Raw genomic sequence first — 25,170 nt, 5'->3', positions numbered from 1 at the left:
TGATTGCTCTTGATCTTATATTGTTTATTTTTCTTGTAAGAAGCTAATCTACTTACACAGGACAAGTATCCTTGACCAGTTAGCGGGTCACCTTTTGATATGTATGAATATACTTTAAGTAATCTCAGAAAAATGCATTTATCTAAATGGCTTTTGGCTTTACATGACTGTACCATTCATTTTCACCTGTGAATGATGAAGACGAGAGCATAGTTCATTACTGTACCATAATTTATTTTCAGTTGTGACTCTGGAGGATGTGTCTAAGAATAAAGGCAAACACGCTCTTGCTGATGAAAAGACTGTCAGGTTATAAGAATATTTTTTTACAAAACTTACTTGTCAGCTGTCTGCGAAAGTTGTCCAAATTACCAGTATATCAATAATACATAAAAAGCTAACAAGACATTTTAAGGAAGTTAATTTATCTAAAATGCTTCTTCCTTTACTGTATAAAAATACGTTGTCAAAGTTCCTCAAACATTTTTTTTATTACAGGGGGCAAACTATTTTGAAGCCAAAGTATTCCCCGGCACATCTGAGAAGGCTAGGGTTCTTGGACCCAGCCTCGCTGCTACTGAAAAATGCCAGGCTGGATGACAGTATGTTGATAAGTTATTCATTGAAAATTGAGATTCACACATGTCAGCCCCTTAACTATGCCTTTATAGTTGCCCCTATTTTGACTGAGGAATAACAGAAAAACAGTATCAATTGCTCAGCGCCAATCTTGTTGGCTTGTCTGAATATGAGCTTCATTTATAATTGTCTTGCAAAGACAAACTTTGCCTTGAAAAAGAAATTGTAAACAGGACACATATTCATATCAGACTTGTATAATTTATTTAGGACACATATTCACATCAGATTTGTCTTGTATGTTAAGACACATATTCACATCAGATTTGTCTTGTATGTTAGGACACATATTCACATCAGATTTGTCTTGTATGTTAGGACACATATTCACATCAGATTTGTCTTGTATGTTAGGACACATATTCACATCAGATTTGTCTTGTATGTTAGGACACATATTCACATCAGATTTGTCTTGTATGTTAGGACACATATTCACATCAGATTTGTCTTGTATGTTAGGTCACATTTTCACATCAGATTTGTCTTGTATGTTAGGACACATATTCACATCAGATTTGTCTTGTATGTTAGGACACATATTCACATCAGATTTGTCTTGTATGTTAGTTCACATATTCACATCAGTCGTGTCTCGTATGTTTGGACACACATTCACATCAGTCGTGTCTCGTATGTTACGACACACATTCACATCAGTCGTGTCTCGTATGTTACGACACACATTCACATCAGTCATTAGACTTGCCTCGAATGTTAGGACACACATTCACATTAGTCTTGTCTCGTATGTTACGACCCACATTCACATTAGACTTATCTCGTATGTTAGGACACACATTCACATTAGTCTTGTCTCGTATGTAAGGACACACATTCACATTAGACTTCTCTCGTATGTAAGGACACACATTCACATTAGACTTGCCTCGTATGTTAGGACACACATTCACATTAGTCTTGTCTCGTATGTTAGGACACACATTCACATTAGTCTTGTCTCGTATGTTAGGACACACATTCACATTAGACTTATCTTGTATGTTAGGACACACATTCACATTAGACTTATCTAGTATGTAAGGACACACATTCACATTAGACTTGCCTCGTATGTTAGGACACACATTCACATTAGTCTTGTCTCGTATGTTAGGACACACATTCACATTAGACTTATCTCGTATGTTAGGACACACATTCACATTAGACTTGCCTCGTATGTTAGGACACACATTCACATTACGTAGATTTGTCTCGTATGTTAGGACACATATTCACATTAGACTTGCCTCGTATGTTAGGACATAGATTCACATTAGACTTGTCTCTTATGTTAGGACACACATTCACATTAGACTTGCCTCGTATTGTAGACCACACATTCACATCAGACTTGTCTCATATGTTACGACACACATTCACATTAGACTTGTCTCATATGTTAGGACACATATTCACATCAGACTTGCCTCATATATAAGGACAGCTATTCACTTCAACACTAGCTTCGCCCCAACTGCTTCTGGAATGTCTACGAACTTCACAAGGGAAGACAAGCTTTGCCCAAACTGCTTCTGGAGTGTCTACGAACTTTGCAAGGGAACACTAGCTGTGTCATATGTTCACACAAGGCTTGTCTGATATGTTAGAACACATATTCACATCAAACTAAGCTGATATGTTAGGACACATATTCACATCAAACTAAGTTGATACGTTAGGACACATATTCACATCAAACTAAGCTGATATGTTAGAACACATATTCACCTCAAACTAAGCTGATATGTAAGAACACATATTCACCTCAAATTAAACTGATATGTTAGAACACATATTCACATCAGACTTGCCTCATATATAAGGACAGCCATTCACTTCAAATCTGTCATATATAAGGGCACATGTTCACACAAGACTTGTCTTATATGTTAGAACTAGCGTTTGAAAATCGGAGTCCATTTGCTATCGATAATCGAATCGAATCAGATCAAGTAATTCGATTTAATATCGGACAAGAATCGAATGTTCATATAATCATTTAGGAAATACATTCTATATACATAGTATAATCATGATCATTTAAATTGTTTAATCTAAAATCAGTATGTGTGATGCTATAGTCGTGCTTATTGCAACAGTTAGTAAATATCCATAACCTTTTTCTGTCTTAACGAAAAAACAAAACACATACTAAATAATTGCACATCAATTGCAAAATGATGCACACCGCATCAAGTAAGTTATCTTAGCATTTTATCCATGTAAAAACATATTGAATATTTGTGAACCAGCTTAACATTCAATAACCTGTAATATGGAAGATTTCATCAAAATATCTTAATTTCATAATACTTCATAAAAAAGTAAATTTGTTAATAACAAACGATACCACAAAAAGGTTTCAAAAAAAGAATGCATCGAATGCCGGGATCCCCGGTATTTGCAGGTAAGATCGGACCCACTACACCATAGAGACCGACTATTGGGGTTTTATGAAATATATATACAATTAAAAACAATTTATTTTGGGAGACCTTGTAAGTTTTTAAGCAAAAGTGTTTACATTCACCGCATTTGTGTAAGAGACTGACCTCCCTTGTTAAAATGAACTCAACGAGAATTTACTGGATGGAAAAATTGACATGTACCCTTCTTTTACCGCGTAATTAAAATACGTAGTTACCGGAAGTAACATTGGCGACATCGATTTTGGACAACCACTATCAATTGTCGCCAACTTAGCATTGTCAGCGACGATTTATCGATTGTACTGGATAATCGTTTCATCACTAGTTAGAACACATATTCACATCAAACTAAGCTGATATGTTAGGACACATATTCATTTCAGACTAGCCTCATATATAAGGACACATATGACATCAAACTTGTCTCATGTATTTGGATTAAAAATATTTGTCAGTACATAATAATACAAGCTTACAGTCCTTCCTCTTGTTTGAAACAATACCTAGAGTCCCTTGGTACTCATTGGCAAACTTGAAAATGGCCATATACAACTCATTTCAGTTAGCAAAAAAAAAAAGTGGAAAACTGTTAGTGGTGTTGTTGATAAAAAGTCAAAAGTTAACATTTAATTATACATTCAAATACATTTTACGAACAAAAAATGAAAATGAAACCAAACCTCTCATCTGTAGTGGGTTCCTCGGGCGATGAAGGGGTTGCCAGTGATTCCGACCCTGACTCTGTGCCGATCATCAACAAGATCAGCACACTGTTCCACCAAGCCGTAAGGACATTCATACTGTTGTTATATACTTGTATTTTTAATAATTCACATTTTTTTGCTGTAATATTTGGTATTCTTTATGATCATATTTGTTTATAAATGACCTTAGTGTTTAGCCCTATTGGCCAGAAGATCTTATGGAATGGCTCAGTGTCTATTGTCCATGCATGGGTTGTAAACAATTGATTTTGAATGCAATAAAGCCACCTGTTTTGTTTGCATCTTAATCAAACTTATACAACAATAAGATATCCATGAGAGCTCAATTCCTTACTTAAATCAGCCAGATCCACCCGCAGGTTCTGTTTAACCCTTGTGTGTGTGTCTCCATCCATACTGAACAGTGTCCAGGCTACAGCTTGACAATACATTACTATGTTCTTCTGGCACGGCATGTTTGATCACCATGAATGACTTGATAATGGCCCTTGAAATTCTTAAAATTGCTTTTGTAGCCTAGTGAAAATTACAGTCGAAGAGAGATTTCAGAGAGGGCAGTGTTTACCCTTCCTTGTTAAAGAGGGGAAAATTAAGAGAGACAACTTGTACTCAGAGAATGTAGTTGGTTTTTGCTTCGCTTTTACTATTAAAAGAGGGTTCATTAAATTTTTTATGAATATTCCATTTTTTACGCGATGTTTACTAACTCAAACAGATAGTGAGATACTGCCTTAATGACGGTTCTATCAAAAACCAGCCACATCCCCACATGCATCACTAGATTAGAATGGTCAAAATTGTAATAGCCCAGGTTGTGAACCCAAGAGAGCATCCATTTCTTTTCTGATCTTCACCAAACTAGTACAGTTGTTAAATATTGTGCCTAAGGCTCTTTCGACAGGCTTGACATGTTGCCCTTTGGCATCTAGTTTTTACAAAAAGAAGCATTTTAGGGGAATGTAATTTCCAGCGGTAAATTTGAGTAAAGTTTGAGGACTATTCAACAAATACGGAGACAAATATATCAAACATTTTAAAAATGCTAATAATCATCTTAATATGCACAATTTCTTTTGGGTACGTTGTACATCAGCTGATGAAGAGCAAGGCTACCCAACCCCATGACATTGTTTTCACTTGTGCAAAAAAACAAACATGATTCAGTTTAAAAATAAGTACATTTTTTTTTGTTTTGTTTTTTAAATGTGACTTTTGAATGTAGTTTGCAAATTAAGCACAGCTCCCTGCGATGACCTCATTATTTCTGATTTTTTAATTTGCTCATTTTAAAGTTTGTTTAAATCAAATATCACATTCAGGGTCATTTAATATGAAATTGATATACTCGGCAAGGCTTGTTTTCATCGAATGAAGAAAACTTCTTTAATAAATCATGTATTGAATGACCACTTAAATATTCTAGTCATATATATATTACATAACATTGCATGACATGCCTTCGCTACCAGTTACCATGTAATGTTTGAATTGTTATAAATTTAAGATGTTGTTTTGCTTTCAGATAGAAGAAATTCAGAAGTTTTCTGTGGTTGCCTTGGCAATGCAGGGTGTTTCAATTGGTCGGAAAGGCAAGCTAAGCTGGCTTCAGGTTACTATTGGCTTATTACATGTATTTTATTGTTTGAGAATATCAGATATTTTAATGGTTCAGTTGGGATCTGGATGATAATGTGGTATTTAAAGTTAAAGGGACACAATATATGTTGATGCATTTTTATTTTGTTTGATGCATTAGTTAAATGAGTTAAAACAATTTGTATCAACCTATAAAGTGTCCCTTGAAAGGTTCATCATCAACCACTTTGAAGTCAGGAACATTGTGTAATATAATGATAAGAAGTATAAAAAAAATGGAAAAAGAGTCGTCTTATGATATTAAGACATTTAAGGAAATAGAAAAGATAATAGAAAAAAAGAATATGTTGGCAGCAGGATTCAAGCCCTCGTCCTAGTGTTACAGTCCTTTTTGCAGAGACCGCCTATTGCCTTTTTTTATACTCATAGTTGTTTTATTAAAGGTGCTCTATATGCAGGCAAATTCAATTTTTCTCTACAATTTATTATGTAATGCAGCTTTAATATGGTTTTGTAATGATTGGGATATATCCATACGCTATTTATTCTATTCAGCATATCAGGTTATCTAAGACTGGCTTGACATTTAAAATGCATGTCATTTTGTTGTTATTGGAAACCTCACTGTCTCAATGTCTATGAAATGCAATAACATTAAACACTGTGATACATGCTAGGCTTATTACAGTTAATTTGTTCCAAGGTTTTTCTTCTGATCTTCGTTTTAAAATGATAGCGACAGTTCCTTACGCATGAGATCATCAAGATCCAATTTCTCAAACAATCTATACATGTATGTAAAATCTCAGGCAAGGCTCGCTTCTTCTGATTTGGCAATGTGTGATTTTATCCTTTTAGAGAGTTTCGCGACTTCTTAACAGTTATAAAAATCTTACTTTTGGATGAACAAGCCAGAATTTTAACGTAAGTATTTGTCATAAAGTATTCTAAAAGCCCTCCCTAAAAGTCAGAATTTGAATGAGCCTTTCATCTGAGTAATGGAACTAACCAATTTATGGGCAGATTGTTCAGAAATTTGTGAAAGTCCACAACGTTGTTAGTCACCATTGTTTACTTTTAAATATTTACTACCCTTTCAGGGACACCAATACTTCTTACAAACTGTGATAAAACTGTTTAAGCTGTGATTGTATTATTTACATACAAGAGCACTCTATTCAGTGCCAATAACAATGTTGTTAACTTTAACAAAGTTTGACACAGTCCATCCATTGTGTGGTTAGGTCTTGAGTAATTCACCATGTTCCACTCAGAAAAACAGATGTTGGCATCTGTCTGTTTGCTCTTGTTTGCTATTTTAGGTCTTAGATATTATCAGAAAAACCAGGGGCCTGTTTCATGAATGGATCATAGTTTTTATTTCAATAATCTTAAATCTGTATAAACGTTACATTTATGTGTCGCCTACAAGACATCGACAGGTCTGTACATCAAAGGTTAAGGTCACACTTAAAGGTCATTTGTTAAAATGGCAATAAGTTGATTACTTCTATCTATCTTTTATTAATGTCAAACCCCTACTGGGGACCTATACTGTATTTCTTTGATATTAAAAGTTGATTATTGTGTTTTTTAATCTTTGTAATTAGTTTTGATACAGCTCATGATCAATTCACACAAATTTGTAGCAAAGTAAGGAGAACTTGACACTTAAATATTTTTTATTTATGACTGAGAACAACTAAGACTCTTATTGAAAGGGCCTGTTTTTTTCTTCAAATTAGATGCTTTTAAAAATTAAAAAAAAAAATTATTTTTTATAATAGGTGTATGAGTATGAAATAGACTTTTTTTCCATGTTCTTTTAGATACAAGCCGGAGGTCATGTGTTCTTATTTGATGTACTGAGAATGGGAAAAGCCTGTTTTGACGGGGGCCTAACATCTATCTTGGAAAATGAAGAAATCCTGAAGGTTTGCTGAATTGTCAAAATGTTCCATGTTGACAGTCCTTAACTTAAAATGTTTCCTTTTAACAAAGTTTTCGAAAGGAAAGGTATTTGATTGAGGTAGATTGTATGTCTGTTGGGAGGGTGGGGGGCTTCACCAGTTCATGCTTGGGCTGCAACTCTACCATGCATAGAGGCATTTTAAAATAAGGGCACTGACATAAGGTGTGTCGCCTACAAGACCCAGGTCTGTACAGCAAATGTCAAGGTCACACTAAAAGGTCATTTGTCAAAATGCCTAGTACTTTGTCATGATGAGTTAAGGGAATCTTAAATAACTAGGCACAATATTTTCCATGGCAAGATGCTGTGTATCTTACGAAATTCACATCAAAGGTCAAGATCACACTTAAAGGTTTTTTGGTAAAATGCACTGTTTTTTCGTTTGTCCAGACTGTAACTTCTTTATGCATTGGGGGAATTTTAAATATCTTTGCACAAATGTTCACCTTGATTAGACAATCTGTTTTTTGCAAGACCTATGTCTGTAGGCCGAAGGTCAAGGTTGTACTGAAGGTTCATTTGTAAAAAGGGTTTTTATTTTGTCTGGGCTTTAACCTGACCATTCTTAAGAAGACTTTTAAATAACTTGGCACAAATGATAACCATGACTAGACACTGTTTCTTTTGCAAGAACCAGTATCTGTAGGTTAAAGTCCCACTTTAGAATCATTAGTCAAAATTCCTAGTATTTTGTCTTGTCTGAGCTGTTACCTAGCCATGCATTGGTTTAAATTTCTATGTGTGCTCATATACAAACAAACAACTGTGTTTTCAGGTTCTTCATGACTGTAGAATGGTGTCCGATATGTTACATCACAAGTATGGTGTCGACCTTGTAAATGTATTCGACACTCAGGTACACACTCTTGTTCCATTCATATTCAGGCTGGATTTGGTGAACACTCTAGTTCCATTCATATTCAGGCTGGATTTGGTGAACACTCTTGTTCCATTCATATTCAGGCTGGATTTGGTGAACACTCTTGTTCCATTCATATTCAGGCTGGATTTGGTGAACACTCATGTTCCATTCATATTCATGCTGGATTTGGTGAACACTCTTGTTCCATTCATATCCAGGCTGGATTTGGTGAACACTCTTGTTCCATTCATATCCAGGCTGGATTTGGTGAACACTCTTGTTCCATTCATATCCAGGCTGGATTTGGTGAACACTCTTGTTCCATTCATATCCAGGCTGGATTTGGTGAACACTCTTGTTCCATTCATATCCAGGCTGGATTTGGTGAACACTCTTGTTCCATTCATATCCAGACTGGATTTCGTCTTGCAGTCAGTTTGTAGTTTGACAAAGCGAGCTTCGACTGTAGTTTAATATTTAAAGTTTTACTCTTTTCTTTTGATGTAAAAGTTAATCATTTGATCTTATACTTTTGGAACTTAATTGGCAAAAGATTAAAGTTAAGCCAATGGTTATACGTAGAAAATATTTATAGGCAATGAAGGGGTGAAGTATACTTTGCAAAGGTTGTACTAAACATAATTCTATAATCATACATTTCCAAATGTTTACGTACTGTTACAACACTAGTACATTAAGAAGCCTGAAAGCAAAAAGGTTCTATCTGTTTCCTTATTTAATGTCACATAGACCCTAATGGCTTTCACTCCACAGCAAGTGATGGAGATACATGTAACTTATTGGAATATAAACTGCTGTGTATTGTAATGGAGAACAAACATTTCCAATTTGTTCAGTATCTTTCTGCTCTGTTTGGCAGGTAGCGAATGTGTTTGTGTATCGGCTGCGGAACCATTATGACTGGCCTCGGTATACAGAGTCGCTGGCTGCGTGCCTTATTAAACACCTTGGGCTCTCTAATGAGGAGGTGACATGGGCTGTCGTCAGGCACAACTGCAAGGAGGTTTGTAGGCTAGTCTGTTGAGCCTTTTTTCGGCATTTTTGGAACAAGGGTTTGATATTGGTGAAATTTTATGGCTATTATGATTGAACAGGGATCAGAGTTTCCAAGAGTAACAAAATCTGGAATGCTGCATGATTGGAAATGGGTCAGATATTGAGGTCAGAATAACATACGCATGGGAGAAAATGGAGATATGGTGTGTTCCTATGCAAAATGTTAGTGATCCAAATCTGATAAAAAAAAAGAAGGCATATAGGGAAAGGAATAGTTCGCTGGAGCGCCCTACTGATTATGTTATAGGTCTCTCAGTGGATAAACATGAATCTATCTGGACCTCATTGTCTTGTGGATACATTTTTACAAGCCAACTCACCATGATACAGGATGTCAGGAAAGTGTCCTATTATAATACCATTTATTTATTGGGGTACAATATCCTGCCTGAATTCCCAGTCAAATGCTTTTAAAATGATCAAAGAAATCAGAACTGATTATACAATAATAATCTTGTTAACTTACAATGTTACATTTGGTAAAATGCTGAAGTATTCCTGCAGGCGGATGAAGAGGTCTGGCTGGAACGACCGCCACGGCCAGCACTCATCGACATTGCAGTGAAGAATGTGAAGCATCTGCTCGAACTCCGCTCAATCCTTATGGAGAAAATGCTTGAGGAATATGTGGCCGGCGTTAATATCTTCCTGATGCATGTGAGAGATGCAAGTGACGGAGATGCTGAAAGATATTTGGTGGGTTTGGTATGATGACTGTGCGAGTGAAATAACCTTCATTCAGTCAGAAATTAGTCTTTTGCCTCAACAAGTCAAAAGTTGTATGCTATCTACTTGCAAGCTTCAAGCCAGCCCTGATTTTACTACTTTTCATACTTTTTAGCTAAGCTTATTGAGCTAAAGTGATAGATCACTGTCTGTTATTGTTCATTATCAACATTTTCCTTCAAAGTATATCTCCTGCAGAACCACTAGACTAATTTCAACTGAACTTACACTAGAATGTTCCTTTGGAATGTCCACTACCAGCTCCTAAAAAAAAGTGGTTTTATGCATAACTTTCATTGCCATTGGTTCGGGTTCGTATTAAAACATAGATTCCAGGGGGCAAGGCTAGTATTCACTAAATCGAAAACTTTGATCTTGTTGGCCCGATTTCAAAATAATATCACAAATGTTCCTTGACTGAGTTTCTTCCCAATTCGTTGTTGGTTCATAAAATACATTGCTGCCAGGGGATGGGGCTATTTTCACTATCAGTCTACATGAAAAACTCCCTAATGAAAATTGTTCTTGACATTAAGGCTCGCATAATTTCACAGAATGTTCCATGTGTGACCCTCTACCAAATCCTTTAAATGGTGTTAGGTTGTTAAGAAACATGGCCACCATGGGGAACGAGTTGTTACATGTGGACTTCAAATTTCAAAAATTCTTTTCCTAAAAAACTGGCCTAGAGCTTAGCTATTTGGTATTTATCATTGCCTAGTGGTTCTTTACTGTACACTCCTGGGAACATCATAGGCCCTGCCCTGGGTTTTCCTTGTTTTACATAGACTTATATTTGGAAAGTATTTATTAACCTTTCTCAAAAACTGCTGTGCCCAGAGCTGAGATAAATACCATGTAGATTTTTCTACTACCGGGTAGTCCATTACTTTTATTCAAGTCACCTTAATTCCATAGCAACCACCACTTTCTTAGCATCCTTTGGACTGCATAGCAACCACACACTTCCTTGTCAACAGTCTTTTTTTCTTAATGACTTTCTTAGCAGCAGTTTGCTTTTCTAGCAACCATCTCTTCCCATAACAACCATGGACATCCAAAACCATCAATTCCCTTAGTAACCACATATTTTCGTAGAAAGCAATAGATGCCTGGACAATGGATTGCCTTCCTATTGATAATCATATTCCTTAACATCACTTGGCCTCGTCTAATTTCCTTAGCAACCACCTGTTATCTTAGCAACCAAAGACTTCCTTGCTAATAGCTTGCTTTCCTAATCTTGTCAAGCACTTAGATGAACAATAGGTTATAATGCCCCTCCTTCTTTGTAAAGCTCCTACTGTTTCCTACTTTTGCTTGGGAAATCAGTGCAGCCTCGCTGGATTGTGTTCTCTCTGGTTTACAAGATGCACTGTTCCACACATGGAAGTAAATATTGATGTATAGTTTATGTCTCAAGGTGATCGATTTTACTCATTTCATTTCAGGGAATGTCCCATCTGCTGCCCATGGCCTTCCAAAACCTTCGCTGCTTTATGAATTCCTATACGCGCCCAGATCGTATTGCCCATCCCTCAGAGAAAAATAAAGACATGTATGGCTTTCGGGAAAACTGCTCTGGAATTCTGCAGCCAAATGTGTACTACTCGAAAGACTCATTGTGGCATGCTGGCTCAAGGAAGAAAGGTAGGGGGGAAATGAAGTGGAAATAATTGTGTGAAAAATGTTGATTGACAGTAAGGTATGTAAGTTGCTTTCATTAAAAACTGAAAAGCCTTTTCAGTAACCTGAGCTTAATATGAATATGCTGTTGACAAGCTATTTCACTTATCAATTTCCAGTATCAGTCTGTTGGCCACTTAGATTGTCAAAGTTTGAATGTTTAATTTGGGTAGAAATGAACAAAGTATAAATCTTGAATACATATGGTGTTCTACAATAAATTGCTGAAATATAATCATAACTAGTTGCAGTTTCTATCTAGATGACAAATTATATAAAGCTCTAGGACTATCAGCATAGAATCCATAGTTTAGCAATGGACTCTTTGTTTAATAAGTAGTTTGTCCATATTGTTGCATTAACATTTTCTTACTGCAGATCTCCAGGAAAAACACACTCGGGAGAATAAACCACCCTCAGACACCACTGGTAAACCGTCCACTTCATCTCTACCAGCAACACCTAGTGTTCCTTCAGCAAACTTTGCCATAGAAAATTCCTCAGTTTCTCAACCTCCTTCTTTAACTAGAAATTATCCTGAAAAAAAATCTGATCTACTTAGATCTCAGAGTTCATCTAGTATTGAAACAGCTGATATTCCTAGTCGAAGGAGTCTTCTCGCCAGACCTGATGATGATCTAGTAAAACAAACTGTTCAAGCCATGAATTCAGGTAAACTTTCAAACCTGCCAATGAATTGTATTGATGAATCAGTGGCACCATCATACTCACATGACATTTATAATCGATCTCCAGAACAGCTATTGGATGCTCAAGATGGACCAGAGCTCTCAGGTGGAGGTCTCATGCGTGCCTTAATCTATGAGCAAGACCCGAAAGGTTTTGAATCTCATGTTGACATAACAGAGTTTGAAGTGAGGCCTGCTGGAACGAATGTTAATGTTAGATCAAATAGGAAGAAAAATAGCCAATCCACGGATTATCAAGGTTTAGCATTTCAGAACCCAGTTGCGCCACTATCTGAAAATGTTGAAGCAAAGCCCAAATCTGTGCTTGTGTCCCCTCATAAACATTTCAGATCACCAACTCAGATGCCGTGTCTCACTGACCAGGAAATACAACTGCTCAGACAGAGGGAAGAAATACAAGAGCTTGGTAAACAAAGTTACAGAGTTGGTCAGGGGAGGGAAATGCCTGTTGATCCACCTCAAGGGAGAGAATATCAGCCTCAGTCAGCTCAAGGGAGACCACCTACAGGATTAACTAGGGAGATAGTGCAGCATTCAGCTGGTAGGGGGAGGTTACAGGATACTCTTAGTACTAAAAGAGCTCAGGACATGCCACATCAACAGCAAAGTGCCTTATACCCACATAGCAATAACTTTTCTCAGGAAACTTACATGGAATCTCAGGCATCCTCAGCAAACAGCAGTGGTCTGTATTTGAGAAACAAACACTCTTTTGGTGAAAGCCAGTCTCAGCATGATGTTCAGGGAGACAAGACTGACCAATTGGTATTTGAGCCCCAGTCTCGGCCCCGTGGTCGAAGGTCACTGAATGTGCTCATGGGAAGTCTTGGTAGAGGTTTAAGGAGAAGCACCGCAGGTGACTCAGACTCTGATGATGGGGCTGCGCGTCGGTTGGCCATGATTGAAATGTTGAGGCAGAATAATATGTAATATACGCAGTTCTCAGGGTGGGCTTTTCACAAATGTTTGATGCCCCAGTTTTGGTTCCAAATCAAAAATGAAACCTGTTAAGAATGTTTGTCCTTTTAACATGATAGTCAAGTAAGATTTAGCGTGGATGTTTTGTCAAACACTTGGTCACTCGGTCAAATCTAAGAAAAAACTTATTAACACTAGAGGCAATAATTTTGGTCCCATATCATTGAAACTGGGTCAGAATTTTTTCTCTCCATTACATCTAGGTCAAGTTTGATTCTATTTCATATGGTGTACAAAACTAGTTTTGTTTAGGTGAACTATATAGAAATCCTGTATTAGCTAATTTTTTCTATACAAAAGTTACAAGTTATAGAATTGCCAAAACCAGGCAGGCAGCTTTACAGGAGGACGGGCAATCAGGCAGAAGCAAAACAATTCTGTATTAAACTTTTTATTCCAAGTTATAAAGTTGTTATAAAACTTTGTCAGAATACTTGAATGTTGTCGTGAATATGGGTCACCTCAGGTCAAAAACTAGGTCAGAAGGTCAAATCTAGGGAAATATTTACCCCATGTCAGAAATCCATTTTTTTCAAGTTTTTCTTCTTCAGGATATCTTAGTCACTTGAAGTATAATAAAATTGAAGCAAAAAATACATTTTTTTTTTTTCTGCAGGATGTTTAAACAAAAATTCTCCAAATTAGGTCACTTGCTCAAATGTTAGGTTTGCAAAATGACATCATAAAATGTAAAATCTGGCTTAAATACGGCTTTGCCGCAGTGGCATCTTGTTTAAATTTCAGCATCAATAAGTTATAAATAATATTTATCAAGCAGTGGACAAATGATTCCAGGATCATTAATGCTCAGGTGAGCAATTTAGGACTCTGTCTTGTTGGGTCTGAGGGCGAAAGGACTCATGTGGATAAGGTGTCTCATATTGAAGAGGTAATAGGTTCAAGCCACACTAGGCGCACATTCTCTTGTCTTGATAAAATGTCCAGAGTACTGGTCTACACAGAACACAGACTCATGATCACATTTTTCTCACATATTAATACCTATTACATCATCCATGTTTCCATAGTTACCAAGTTATTAGCCAGGACTTATTTGGACAAAATTAATACCATCCGTATCAAAGTGACTGATTGATAAAAAAAAATAATATTATTCATCAAATTTTTCCTCATTATGTCTCCCAATCAAGAAATAGGCCATCAATTATTATCCGGGACAAGTCACACACTTTGCTGACATTGATGACCCATATTTTAATCTTGATCAAAAGTCAATTACTGTCATTGTTCGAGTAAAACAAACAATTGAGAATGGAATGACTCAGGGTGATCCAGTTTAAAACCAGTGTTATATAGTCCAGAAGTTCAGTTTTTAGATTGTTGTTCAAATTCTTTGGATCACGGCATTTTGAAAAGCAAATATGTAATGCAGAGTAAACATGTTATTGATGAGTTGCTCAATAAGGGCAATATTTATTTTGTGAATTTTATCATAAATAACTGACTCACTCACTGATTGTTGGGTATTGTTGTCTTTTAAATAGTTTGTGTTTTTCCATTGCTGCCAACATTATCATGTAAAATAGATTCCTCTTTGTCTTTTCAAATCAAATAATCAAAATAGATAAAATAATCGAAAGGTTTCTTTAAAACTTCGTTGAGCATGAATAAATTTGAGTCTTGCATTTGGATTTCTCCTGTGTTTTGGGATTATTAAATACAATGTATACTAGAAATGTTGGACGTCTTTTAAATCATGTATATATTTTTTCATTTTTCAACAATTTTGTTTTTTGTTTTATTAGAATAATACATGGTTGACCATGGATTTCGGTTGATTATTGATCCAGTGGAAGGAATAATTGCCCAAGGCATGGGCTTGTATAAATGTTTGCTTACCAGGTATTCTTCGGCCATTTTTTATTTTCGTGAAAACGACGACATTTTGCATGATTTCGTCTTTGTTGGGTAATTATGTCATAATCGCCCTCAAGTTTCTTGATAATCGCACAGCTGGACATGATAATCATTTTTGCATGAACAAATTTCTGAAGTAAAATGTTACTATAATAGTAACATGTGTATAATTGTGTGATTAAAATAATCAAAACATTCGCCCACCCTGTAAAGCACTTGTTTAGCATTTTCATTTATTTTAGTTCTTCATAAAAATAATATTTTGTGTTTAAATGGAGCTTATAATAGTAAGGCTAATATTTTTGTCTGAAAATGAGCAATTTAATTATTTAGCAGCAATATTGAAATGCTTATGAACTATCTCTTTCAGCGGATAATTAATGATTTTTTACCACTAAAAAAAATGGAAATAGTTTCACTCAAAATACTCGCTTCATCATGTTAAATTTAGTAGAAATTAGAAACAAATAAAACTTTGTTTGCAGTTGGGAACATTTTTATTTTATATTTGAAAGGATTATATTTTTCTAAAGGGGCGAATTATTTGTACAGTACGTTTTCATAACAATGGGTTAAAGTGAATTTAGCACAGGGTTTGGTTCTGAAGCTAAACATATATTATACAAAACATTCAATATTTTGAGAAACACTTCATTTTGGGGCGTAAAGGGGTCCCTTACCAATATGGGGTCTGTCCATTCTGTATTTTTGATAGTTTTGATAATAAAATATGTTCTGTTTGCATTGATTTGAGTATTTTATTCTTCCAAGCACAATACACTCATACATACAGGTGAAGGTGTACATACATACAGTATATATGACATAAAAGATGAAAACATCTTAAATGGAAACAGAATACATTAATAATATGAATAAGAGTGAGAACTGGTTACAAATGTTGAAGAAATCATTACTTCATATATTTTGTAAGCTGTATTGGAAGTAAAATATTTTAATATATTAACTTTCATTACTTTAAAAAAACGCACTTAGTAACTGATTAAAATATAGTTATAATTTTGTCCAGTAATGAAAAGCATCTAACCTATTTACAACACATATTTCAATGATAGATAAAGCATTTATGCAACAACAAAAACAATTGAGTATGCATGTCATAGAAATAAAGTACACTCAACTGTATTTATGCTTAATCAACAACCTCATATATATATATATATATATATATATATATATATATATATATATATATATATATATATATATATATTGATTGAATTGAAACAGATCAATAGCTGCAATAGTTAATGTTCCGTAGACATTAAACATACAATGTCAGCGAATATATCATTTAACCATAACGTTATATTAATGTTTCTATTAAATAATTGTTTCAGGGAAAATGCCACCTTGACTCTTTTTTACCATCGGTCTCAGTCGCTAGTTTACATGTGCGTACACACTTTGTGTGTCTCAACTGGAAACCTTATTTGTCCATTAAAGGCACCAATGGCACATGAATCCAGCACAGACTCCCACAGTTTCACTTGATTTGCCTCATTCTCAGGACATATGAACATGAAATGCACATAAAGGTTTTCAACATAAAGTGAACAATTTTTGCAAATTTAGCGGTATTGTCTTGAGAGTACAGACGCAAAATGTCTTAATAGTTCTGCAAATACATTTAACAATATCGGAGTATTCCTGCATATAAACCGTCAATAAATTTGTCCAAATCGCAGAATATCTCTTGTCTCATCACCATGTCTGTCCCAAGTTGGAATTTTCAAGGAAAAACTCCATACCACTCTTGCGCACAGTGGTCAGAAATTGACTCAGTGTGAGCATTATTTGATAAGCTTATAGAGAGCTGAATCTTTTACCTTCTGTACTCTGTGCGTACGAGTGATACGCCGTATATTCAATAAGAACATGTTCAAGTGAATATTTCCCTATCCGGAATAAATCCCCTTATTTTATCCGTCGTTGAACTGAAACTTTGTAAGTCTATACACAATTGCTCTGCGTTATATTTACATGGCAATCTACATAATTGTCCAAAATACTGCAGCTCCTGGTAATCAACAATAGTCTATCGGAGTAATATTAAGGGCATTAAAAGCAATCTCTATCTGCCATGGAATCTCTGTAAGTGTTTAATGCAAAATTGATGTCCAAGTTTCGCATCCATACAGCGCCTACGGCAAGACCACAGATTCTTTTATTGTCCTTAGCGTAACTTGTGATATTGATCTGGAATGGATACCGCTATTAATTAATTGTCTTCAGATGCACACCCCAACGTTGTACACAGTATTTCCAGATTCGTATAACTCTCTGATGTGTCAATATTTACAGCTCCTAACGTAAATTTTCGATTACATATAACTTGTGGAGCTCGTTCATTAAACACAACGATAGTACATATGTTTGCGTTGTAGAAATAGACCCATTTCGTTGAATAGTTTGATCAAATCTGAAGCATTCTGTCCATGCCAGATTTTGAGGACAACAGATCAGGATTAGAGAACATTTTCTTAATGCGTTGCTTTGAGTACTGCTTGAAACCTGAAGTATGTAGAGTGTGTTACTTGTTGACAACTTGAACATGTCTTCTGGCATTATACCACTCATCTCCGATGTTTTTAAGTCTCGATGTTGTCTGTGAATTGATGTTCCATACGGGTGTACGAGTATTTCATATTCAGTGCATGTACATTGACACTTACGTCGTTTCTTAGACAGTCTATTTTAATATATTACTAACGCCCCGTTTTAAAGTGGTACGATATTGTAGTGGTACGAAGTCTCCGACATCCGAAGTCAACACATCACTATTATTTACAGTCCGATAACTGACTAATTAGCAATAAGAAAAAGGTGTGTTGAATTATTCTCCTTTTCCTCTGTATTTCTAACTATGGTGTCATTTGACTTTCTCGGAAATTTATAGATTTGTGTAACGCTCTAGAAAAACGACCAATATCTGGTATACCTTGGTAATGATGTACAACTATCTGGTATACCTTGGTAATGATGTACAACTCTTCAAAAAAATAATACAATATTTGATGACCAGCACTCTGTTGATTATTGTAGCCATGGTATTAGAAATATATCAACAATAATGTTAACAAATCCTCATGATTAAAAGGAAAGAAAAGTTATATATGTACTTAACTCTGAGCAAACGATGTCACAGGACTCAGTCGAATGAATGTTACCGCTCATTCCTATTTGTTAAGTTGAACAGTGCTCCATATGGGAGTGCATGTATACGATATACAATTCGTGTATCCCATATACACGAAACTCGTTTCTTACACGACAGTTTATTCACTGTTCTGAATAATGAAGTTACTCACAACCCATCTCCAGCTGATACGAAGGGAACATATCTCTATGGTTAACAGTCTGATACCAGATTAATTAGAAATAGTAGCAGGCTTGTTGAATTGTTCTCTGTTGAATTTATCCGATGTAATTTCATTTAACTTTCACAGAAACCTATTATTTTGTTATCAGTTCTTCAGCAGTTTTTCCGCGTCCGAAACAGACCTCCATAGCTTTTTCATTTTGTAACAATCGCATAACATGCAAGTTTGCTGCATTATACCTCGGCCAATTTCTGATGGACTCGGAATAGAAGTGCCAAGCTAGATCTAGTCTGTTCTCCAACTCATGGCAATGTCCCAAACAGTTGGCTGCGGTCTCTATGTGACACAGGTCCTTGGTCTCACTAACATACCCCGTCAGATTTTGTAGAGCTGCACTCTTTCTGTGCGTCGAGTTCATTTTATTGAATGTCAGAAACTGTAAGTAGAATAGAAAAGGTATTGAGTGTATAATGACACGTCTTGGTTTGTTGCCAATCAGTATCTGACCATTTTTCTGTTGGACGTATCCTTTGTTTGTTAGGTCTTCCATTTTTAGTTCTTCAACTAAGCATCCTGGAACACAATGTAGCTCTTCCTTTGTAAAGACTATGCTGAATGCGACTTTTTCTGCCACGAAATGTTGCAGAGGTAATCGAAAGAAGTCGTCGATGTGTTTATTGTTGACACTGCTAGGAATATACCTTTGGCAACTGCATACTTGCAGAGCATCTCTATGAATGCTGTCCTGAACTTCTGTCAACATTTCCGCGGCTAAGTCATACCTACCTTTGCAGTATAAATCTGCAGCTCGTTTCAATCGGGTGGATGTCATATCATGTATCGGTAGTGAACTTCTCGACAAAGGTGCATGTTCTGTTGCCTTCGTCATCGAAGCGAACCACCTTGACACTACACTGACTTTATCGGTTGTCTGAAAAAACTTCAAAGCTTCTCCAAATTGCTCATTCCTTTTATCGGTCATTTCAAGGTAAAACTCCATTGTCTCTTGAAGTAATGCGTGGCATTTATTATTTTCAGATCGTTCACCAGGCCTTGCAAGTTTTGCGTTAAAGTGACAACACACTAATACATACTGGAAGCCTGAGAACATTATCTGCATGCCAGCTTTGTTTGAAACCAAATTGCTTGCCGGTTGAACCTTTGATTTCAGCTGTGAAAGTCTCAACATTCTTTCGCCAAGCCTGTCCGTAGTCATGCTAAAGACACACTGAAGGTTGTCGTTCACAAAAAGACGCATTAAGTCCAACACTGTCTGCATCTCGTGTTTACGTAGTTTCCCTGCAAATAGATCCACACCACCTATGATGAAATGAGGACAATACTTCATTGATAGCCATCGTCGCAGTGTTTGAAGGCAATATATAGTACACTGAACCAAGCGGTGGTCTTCCCAAATATCCGGAGGGTACGATTCAACAGTGAATAGAAGAGCCGTCTTGAGATGGAATGTGCTCAGTCTGTTTCCAAACAGAGGCTGTAAATACGTTTTCCGTATTAGTTTGAGCAATACATACACTTTTGTCTGGCAAACACTCAGGTCAAACATCAGAAGTCTTTCTACCAACGATGTTGAGATTCGCCATTCAAGCATGGTTTCGGAGCTTTCTGGATGTCCCTCTGGAACCAAGAAGACGCCACACGTTCTAGCTTGTTGCAATAACACGGGTGTAGGCCAATGTCCAGGCCGAGACCTTTTGAACAGGAACTGACATTCAGTTGGTTGCTCTGAACATTTGTAAGCTAAAACTGCATCCACATCTTCGGCAGTGTACTTTGTAGGGCCGTTAGGAAAGAGCTCACAACGATAAAACTCTTGAAGATGTTCACAATCTTTATTGGAATTGCTTAACACAACCATGCCTTTATCCCCGATCGAAACATAAAGATGACTAGTACTTTCTTTTATAACAGGTTCCGGAGAGTCATATCTAAGTTGTTGTAGCCAACAGTGTTGGGGTGGAAAAAACTCGTGTTTAAAAAGCAGATAGTTGTGACGTCCTTGCTGCCATTCAGTCCAGGTTGGTATAACATAGATGTTATTTTTACATATCCACAAATCAACATCATCCTGCATCCCTTTCGTTGCTGTCCCCTCGCTTTGACTACCGAAGTGATAGATTGCCGCTTGAGGTGTTGAAAACATATCTTCTTTCATTAGCCATAATTTTCTTCTTGTCATAATTACATACCAAGATATTCCAATGTCTTCTATCACCCTGCATAATCGCAGAGACATCAGTTGCATAGATTCCTTGTCCATTTCGTCTCGACAATTGTAGACAATTAAAATTGAGTAAACATGGTGTGTTAAAAAGCACAAATATTCGAAAATCCATTTAATTTTCGAAACTTGACAGTTTTTATTTGATAATAATGAGCCTATTACAAACACATAACCAGGAAGTAGAATAGGTTATCGCCCACTATCCAGCTGTTATCGTTTCTACTTACAGTCCAATATTTCAAAATACCCGGACGTAATTTATAACTAACCATGATTATACACTTTTGGTGACTTTTTTGCACATTCAATGAAACAATTTCTCTTGAATAAAATTAAACATATATTTGTTGATAAATTTATCACACGCAACATTCATGCTTAAACTTTGACTTATATTATGGAACGCCACATAGCTGTCTTATGTTGTGACAACTTATGGTATTATGTCTAACATACATGTTATTATGTCTAGATGAAATGTTATTATGTCTAACTGACATAATAGTATGTCTGACTGACATGTTGTTATATTTATCTAGCATGTTATTATGTCTAACCGACATGTGATTATGTCAAACTGACATGTTTTTGTTTGTTTGATTGACATGGTATTATGACCAATTGACGTCTTTTTCTCAGAGCGTGCTATCTTGTCTAAATAGTATGTGATCTTGTTAAATGAGCGCGTTATCTTGTGCAAAACACATGCTTTCTTGTCCACAAGATATGTTATATATTGTCAAATGAACGTGTTGTTAAATCAAGGAGTCGTGGAAATATGTCCATATAACAACGCGTTAATTTGACAAGATAACATATCTCGTGTACATGAAAGCATGTGTTTTGCACATAATTGCATTGTATACCTATTATAGATAAAGAATTTTACATTTATGTCTTAATATAATCTCCATTGACATAAAGAACTATTTTTGTATTTGATGGTCATGATGTTCAAGAACAAACATCTTAAATAACTCAAAAATACGGAATCCCATTATGGCCCTCGCGATCGTATACCTCGCTTTATTAAATGCCCAAGAAAGACCGGGCCGTTTGTTACATTTTCGCCTCATTTTCGAGTCTGGAAGAGTTTACTTGTATTCAGGGACCTGCTCCGTATAGGATCTATAGTTACTTCACCGTTCAATTTGTTTGTATTTCCCAATCGATATGTACAGTAAATATTTTTGGGAGAAAAATAGAGCAAGTTTCTTTTTTTGTGAAGTTTTTAATCAGAAATGTAAAGGGAGATATTATCTTATCATAAAGCAATCCATTGCAAGCAATGATACTCCTTCCATAATAATTTCATTGTCTATTGTAGTTTTTCCATCTAAAAAATAATAAAACTTTTCTCGGGAAATGGATGGATTTGCACAACAAACCCATTAAATAATGACACAAGCTCCTGCCTCTAGTGTTCAGAGAAGTTATCAACTTGGGCATATACATTTAGCTATCTTTCAATGTTAGGCCTTGAAACAGAAGCCAATTTAACGTTTCATGAAAACAATCAAAACACAATCTACACCTGGGTGTTTTTGTCCAAGTGAAACAGTTTCAGTTTGCTGGTAATACATACTGACATATGAATTCATTATGGACAACTACTCTTAGTTGCTCTCTTCGGTCGTTCGATTCTAAGTTATTTCAATTATAAACATGTTTGCTGAATCATTTGTGTTCGCAAATTGCTGTATTTTGCAAGGTTGATTTTAAAATGCATTCGTTGTGCATTTCCATATTGATTGTTTCATATCTAAAGCAAACATCCACATACAGTATAAATGAAATCAAAGATGCAATAATGATCAGGTGATTTCCATAAGCTGTATTTAAAGAAAACTGTTTAAATGAAATTACATTTTTAATTTAAGATGTACACCATATAACCGATCAATATATTGGTAATGATTTACATTAGTTTCAGAAACATTTATTCAATATATTTATAGAGGAGACGTTCTTTGATGACGTGCCCACTATTGATTATTGAGGTCATGCTATAAAAAATACAAGCAATAATGTGAACAAACTATCAGGATTTAATGTGAAGTTCCTTTATGCTTTGCTCTGAACAATACTTGACGATGTAGTCATCACAGGACTGTAGCGTGTGTTACCTTTTGGCAACCTATCAAAAATCCTTACCGGGTATTTAATCGCTCATCTCCACCTCGTTCAAGTTAAATGCCGTGCATTTTGCATTATACAGTCATGTATACCATTTACAAGAGTCGTTTCTTACGCCAGTTGATCCACTGTTCTGAATATTGAACGTACTGGGACGGAGGTAAAATAGCACTATTATCAACAGTCCGATACCAGTATGATAAGCAATAAGTAATAGGCTTTTCGAGTTGTTCTCTTTATCCTCTTTCGTTATCTCTTTTCATTCACAATTCAACCGATTTTTAGTGTAGTGTAACCTCAAAATCAGTCTTGATCATTGAATCGCAATCAGCTGCTTTTATGATATATATAACAAAGTAATGTGATGTCCATTCTCTTATTTTTTTACTTTTTAATGTTTTAACACGAATGTAAAAAAAATCTACAAACTATTCAGGACAGTTATAGAATTTTTTTTTTTATTCATTAATTAAATTCTTCATTGAGCATATGAATGTTAAGAAAAGATCAGAAGAGACATTTTAATAACACTAACTTGTACAAAGTACAATAAACATTGTCTGCACAACATACAATTTAAGTATTATAAGTCAATCTGAAGATACACCGTTAATGGTTGTGTTATATGTTTTACAATATCCGTCAAAAGTAGTAAAACATTATAGTTTGGAATAATAATAGTTGGAGATTGAGCTAAACATTTATTGAGACTGGATATGATTCAAAATCAAATTTTAACAATCATTTTACAATTTTAAACGATAGTTGACAGTTTAAAACAGTAAATTTATACTGAAAATGACTTCTTTGTACCATAAATTGTGTAAATACATCGTTTCTTCATTGTCTTCAATTTAAAATAGGGAAACAAAAATTTGTCAAATAACAAAATGAGCGCTCCCTCCCCATTTTTTAAAAAAAGTGCCCGAGAAATCAATGAGTATTTTTTGCCTTAGTTAAAGCCATTGACAAACGCAGGGACGGAATCAGTTTTCTGTGAATGAGATTAAACGATATGTATGTAGTCACAAAAAAACTACGAATAGTGTATAAATGTTGTATAAACAGGAAGACAAGAACTCTATACTTCTAAAGCTCATATAACAATTGTTCACAAAACCATTGATTGTCTAACATAAGGAAGTAGATTTAAACGAACCATGTGGCTATAAACATACACGCAATATCTCCCTATAAATCCGTGATTTTCACTTCCGTCTTGCCAATTTTCCCCGTTTTATTAACTTGTTCATTCCGTTTGATAACTAAAAATATAATTCCTAATACTATATATCTACAACCTGTATATATTTCATATTACTATTAGTCTTGTATATATTTTTGTCAATATGAAGATATGCAATTGAAGTTGTGTTCGACTCCGTTGTAAATATTCACTATTTTAAATACAAGTACATTTTTTTCCAAAATAATGCAGATATTGTTATATATATATATATATATATATATATAGGCTTTTTATATTGCCAAATTCATCATAATCAAATGCAGAAATTTTAGTTACTATACATCGTTACTTTTAAAGCTATGATCATGTAAACAATGTGTGATTTGTTAAAAAACACCTTTTAATTGGATGAAAAAGTGTGGCATGTAGTTGTCTAAAGATCAGTTCGTGATGTTGATAAAAGGTGTTGATGTTACACTGTTTTTTCTACAAATGATTTGTCTGTGCTCTACATGTATTATGCGCCTCTATTAATTTAATGATTGCAATATAACTTTCTTTTTTATAATGTCATTTTATTACCTTTCGAAAATTATGTCGTTTCCATGTTAAATAATGTGTTTACCATTTTCGCTAACATGCCGGATATGTTGATGGTTAATTTTTTGAGTACTTTCTGAACAAACAAACACAAAAATGCTTATATTATAGTATATATATATATTTATATATATTTTAATTCAAACAGTTGATTAATCATAACGTATTTATTGTTTGTGCTTGTATGTATTTTGTATTTGTGTAATGTAACGATGAGCTGTATATAAAAGTTCTGTTCTGTTCGGTAATTGACAAAAGGGTGCATAATAATAATTAGAATTAAGACTAAACAGATTACATAGAACCACATCACACAGTGAAATGGGACTTTGTCATGCTATAATTGCTTTTAAATGAGCTGATTGAGCATTT

General features: G+C 35.2%; 2 protein-coding genes across 3 annotated transcripts in view; one reads left to right on the top strand and one right to left on the bottom strand.

The window, feature by feature from the left end:
* The window catches only part of LOC128228032 (uncharacterized), a 33,405-nt gene extending 17,380 nt beyond the window's left edge, over positions 1-16,025 (top strand). Inside the window, exons 3-12 of one of the 2 annotated variants that reach the window (XM_052939064.1) lie at positions 243-309; positions 499-602; positions 3,768-3,859; positions 5,322-5,408; positions 7,225-7,329; positions 8,143-8,223; positions 9,110-9,253; positions 9,811-10,002; positions 11,484-11,682; positions 12,097-16,025. In XM_052939064.1, the coding sequence (XP_052795024.1) occupies positions 243-309; positions 499-602; positions 3,768-3,859; positions 5,322-5,408; positions 7,225-7,329; positions 8,143-8,223; positions 9,110-9,253; positions 9,811-10,002; positions 11,484-11,682; positions 12,097-13,358 (2,333 nt within the window). In that variant the 3' untranslated portion in view covers positions 13,359-16,025. The remainder of the gene's footprint in view (positions 1-242; positions 310-498; positions 603-3,767; positions 3,860-5,321; positions 5,409-7,224; positions 7,330-8,142; positions 8,224-9,109; positions 9,254-9,810; positions 10,003-11,483; positions 11,683-12,096) is intronic. The other variant, XM_052939065.1, reaches the window with a different exon arrangement.
* Positions 16,026-16,547: 522 nt separating this feature from the next.
* On the bottom strand, positions 16,548-21,284 carry LOC128226785 (uncharacterized). Its single transcript, XM_052936842.1, has 2 exons — positions 19,415-21,284; positions 16,548-19,064 (listed from the first exon to the last, which is right to left on the bottom strand). Exons 1-2 carry the CDS (start codon positions 20,907-20,909, stop codon positions 19,048-19,050), a joined length of 1,512 nt encoding a protein of 503 aa, XP_052792802.1. The 5' UTR covers positions 20,910-21,284; the 3' UTR covers positions 16,548-19,047.
* Between the last annotated feature and the right edge of the window lie 3,886 nt (positions 21,285-25,170).

The sequence above is a fragment of the Mya arenaria genome, chromosome 3 (genome assembly GCF_026914265.1).
Source record: "Mya arenaria isolate MELC-2E11 chromosome 3, ASM2691426v1".
In the NCBI taxonomy this organism is placed as follows: domain Eukaryota; kingdom Metazoa; phylum Mollusca; class Bivalvia; order Myida; family Myidae; genus Mya; species Mya arenaria.
This window is presented reverse-complemented; position numbering and strand designations above follow the sequence as displayed.

Excerpts from the sequence above, each read along its gene's own strand:
- LOC128226785 (XM_052936842.1), bottom strand. The coding sequence starts at position 20,909 with ATGGACAAGGAATCTATGCAACTGATGTCTCTGCGATTATGCAGGGTG.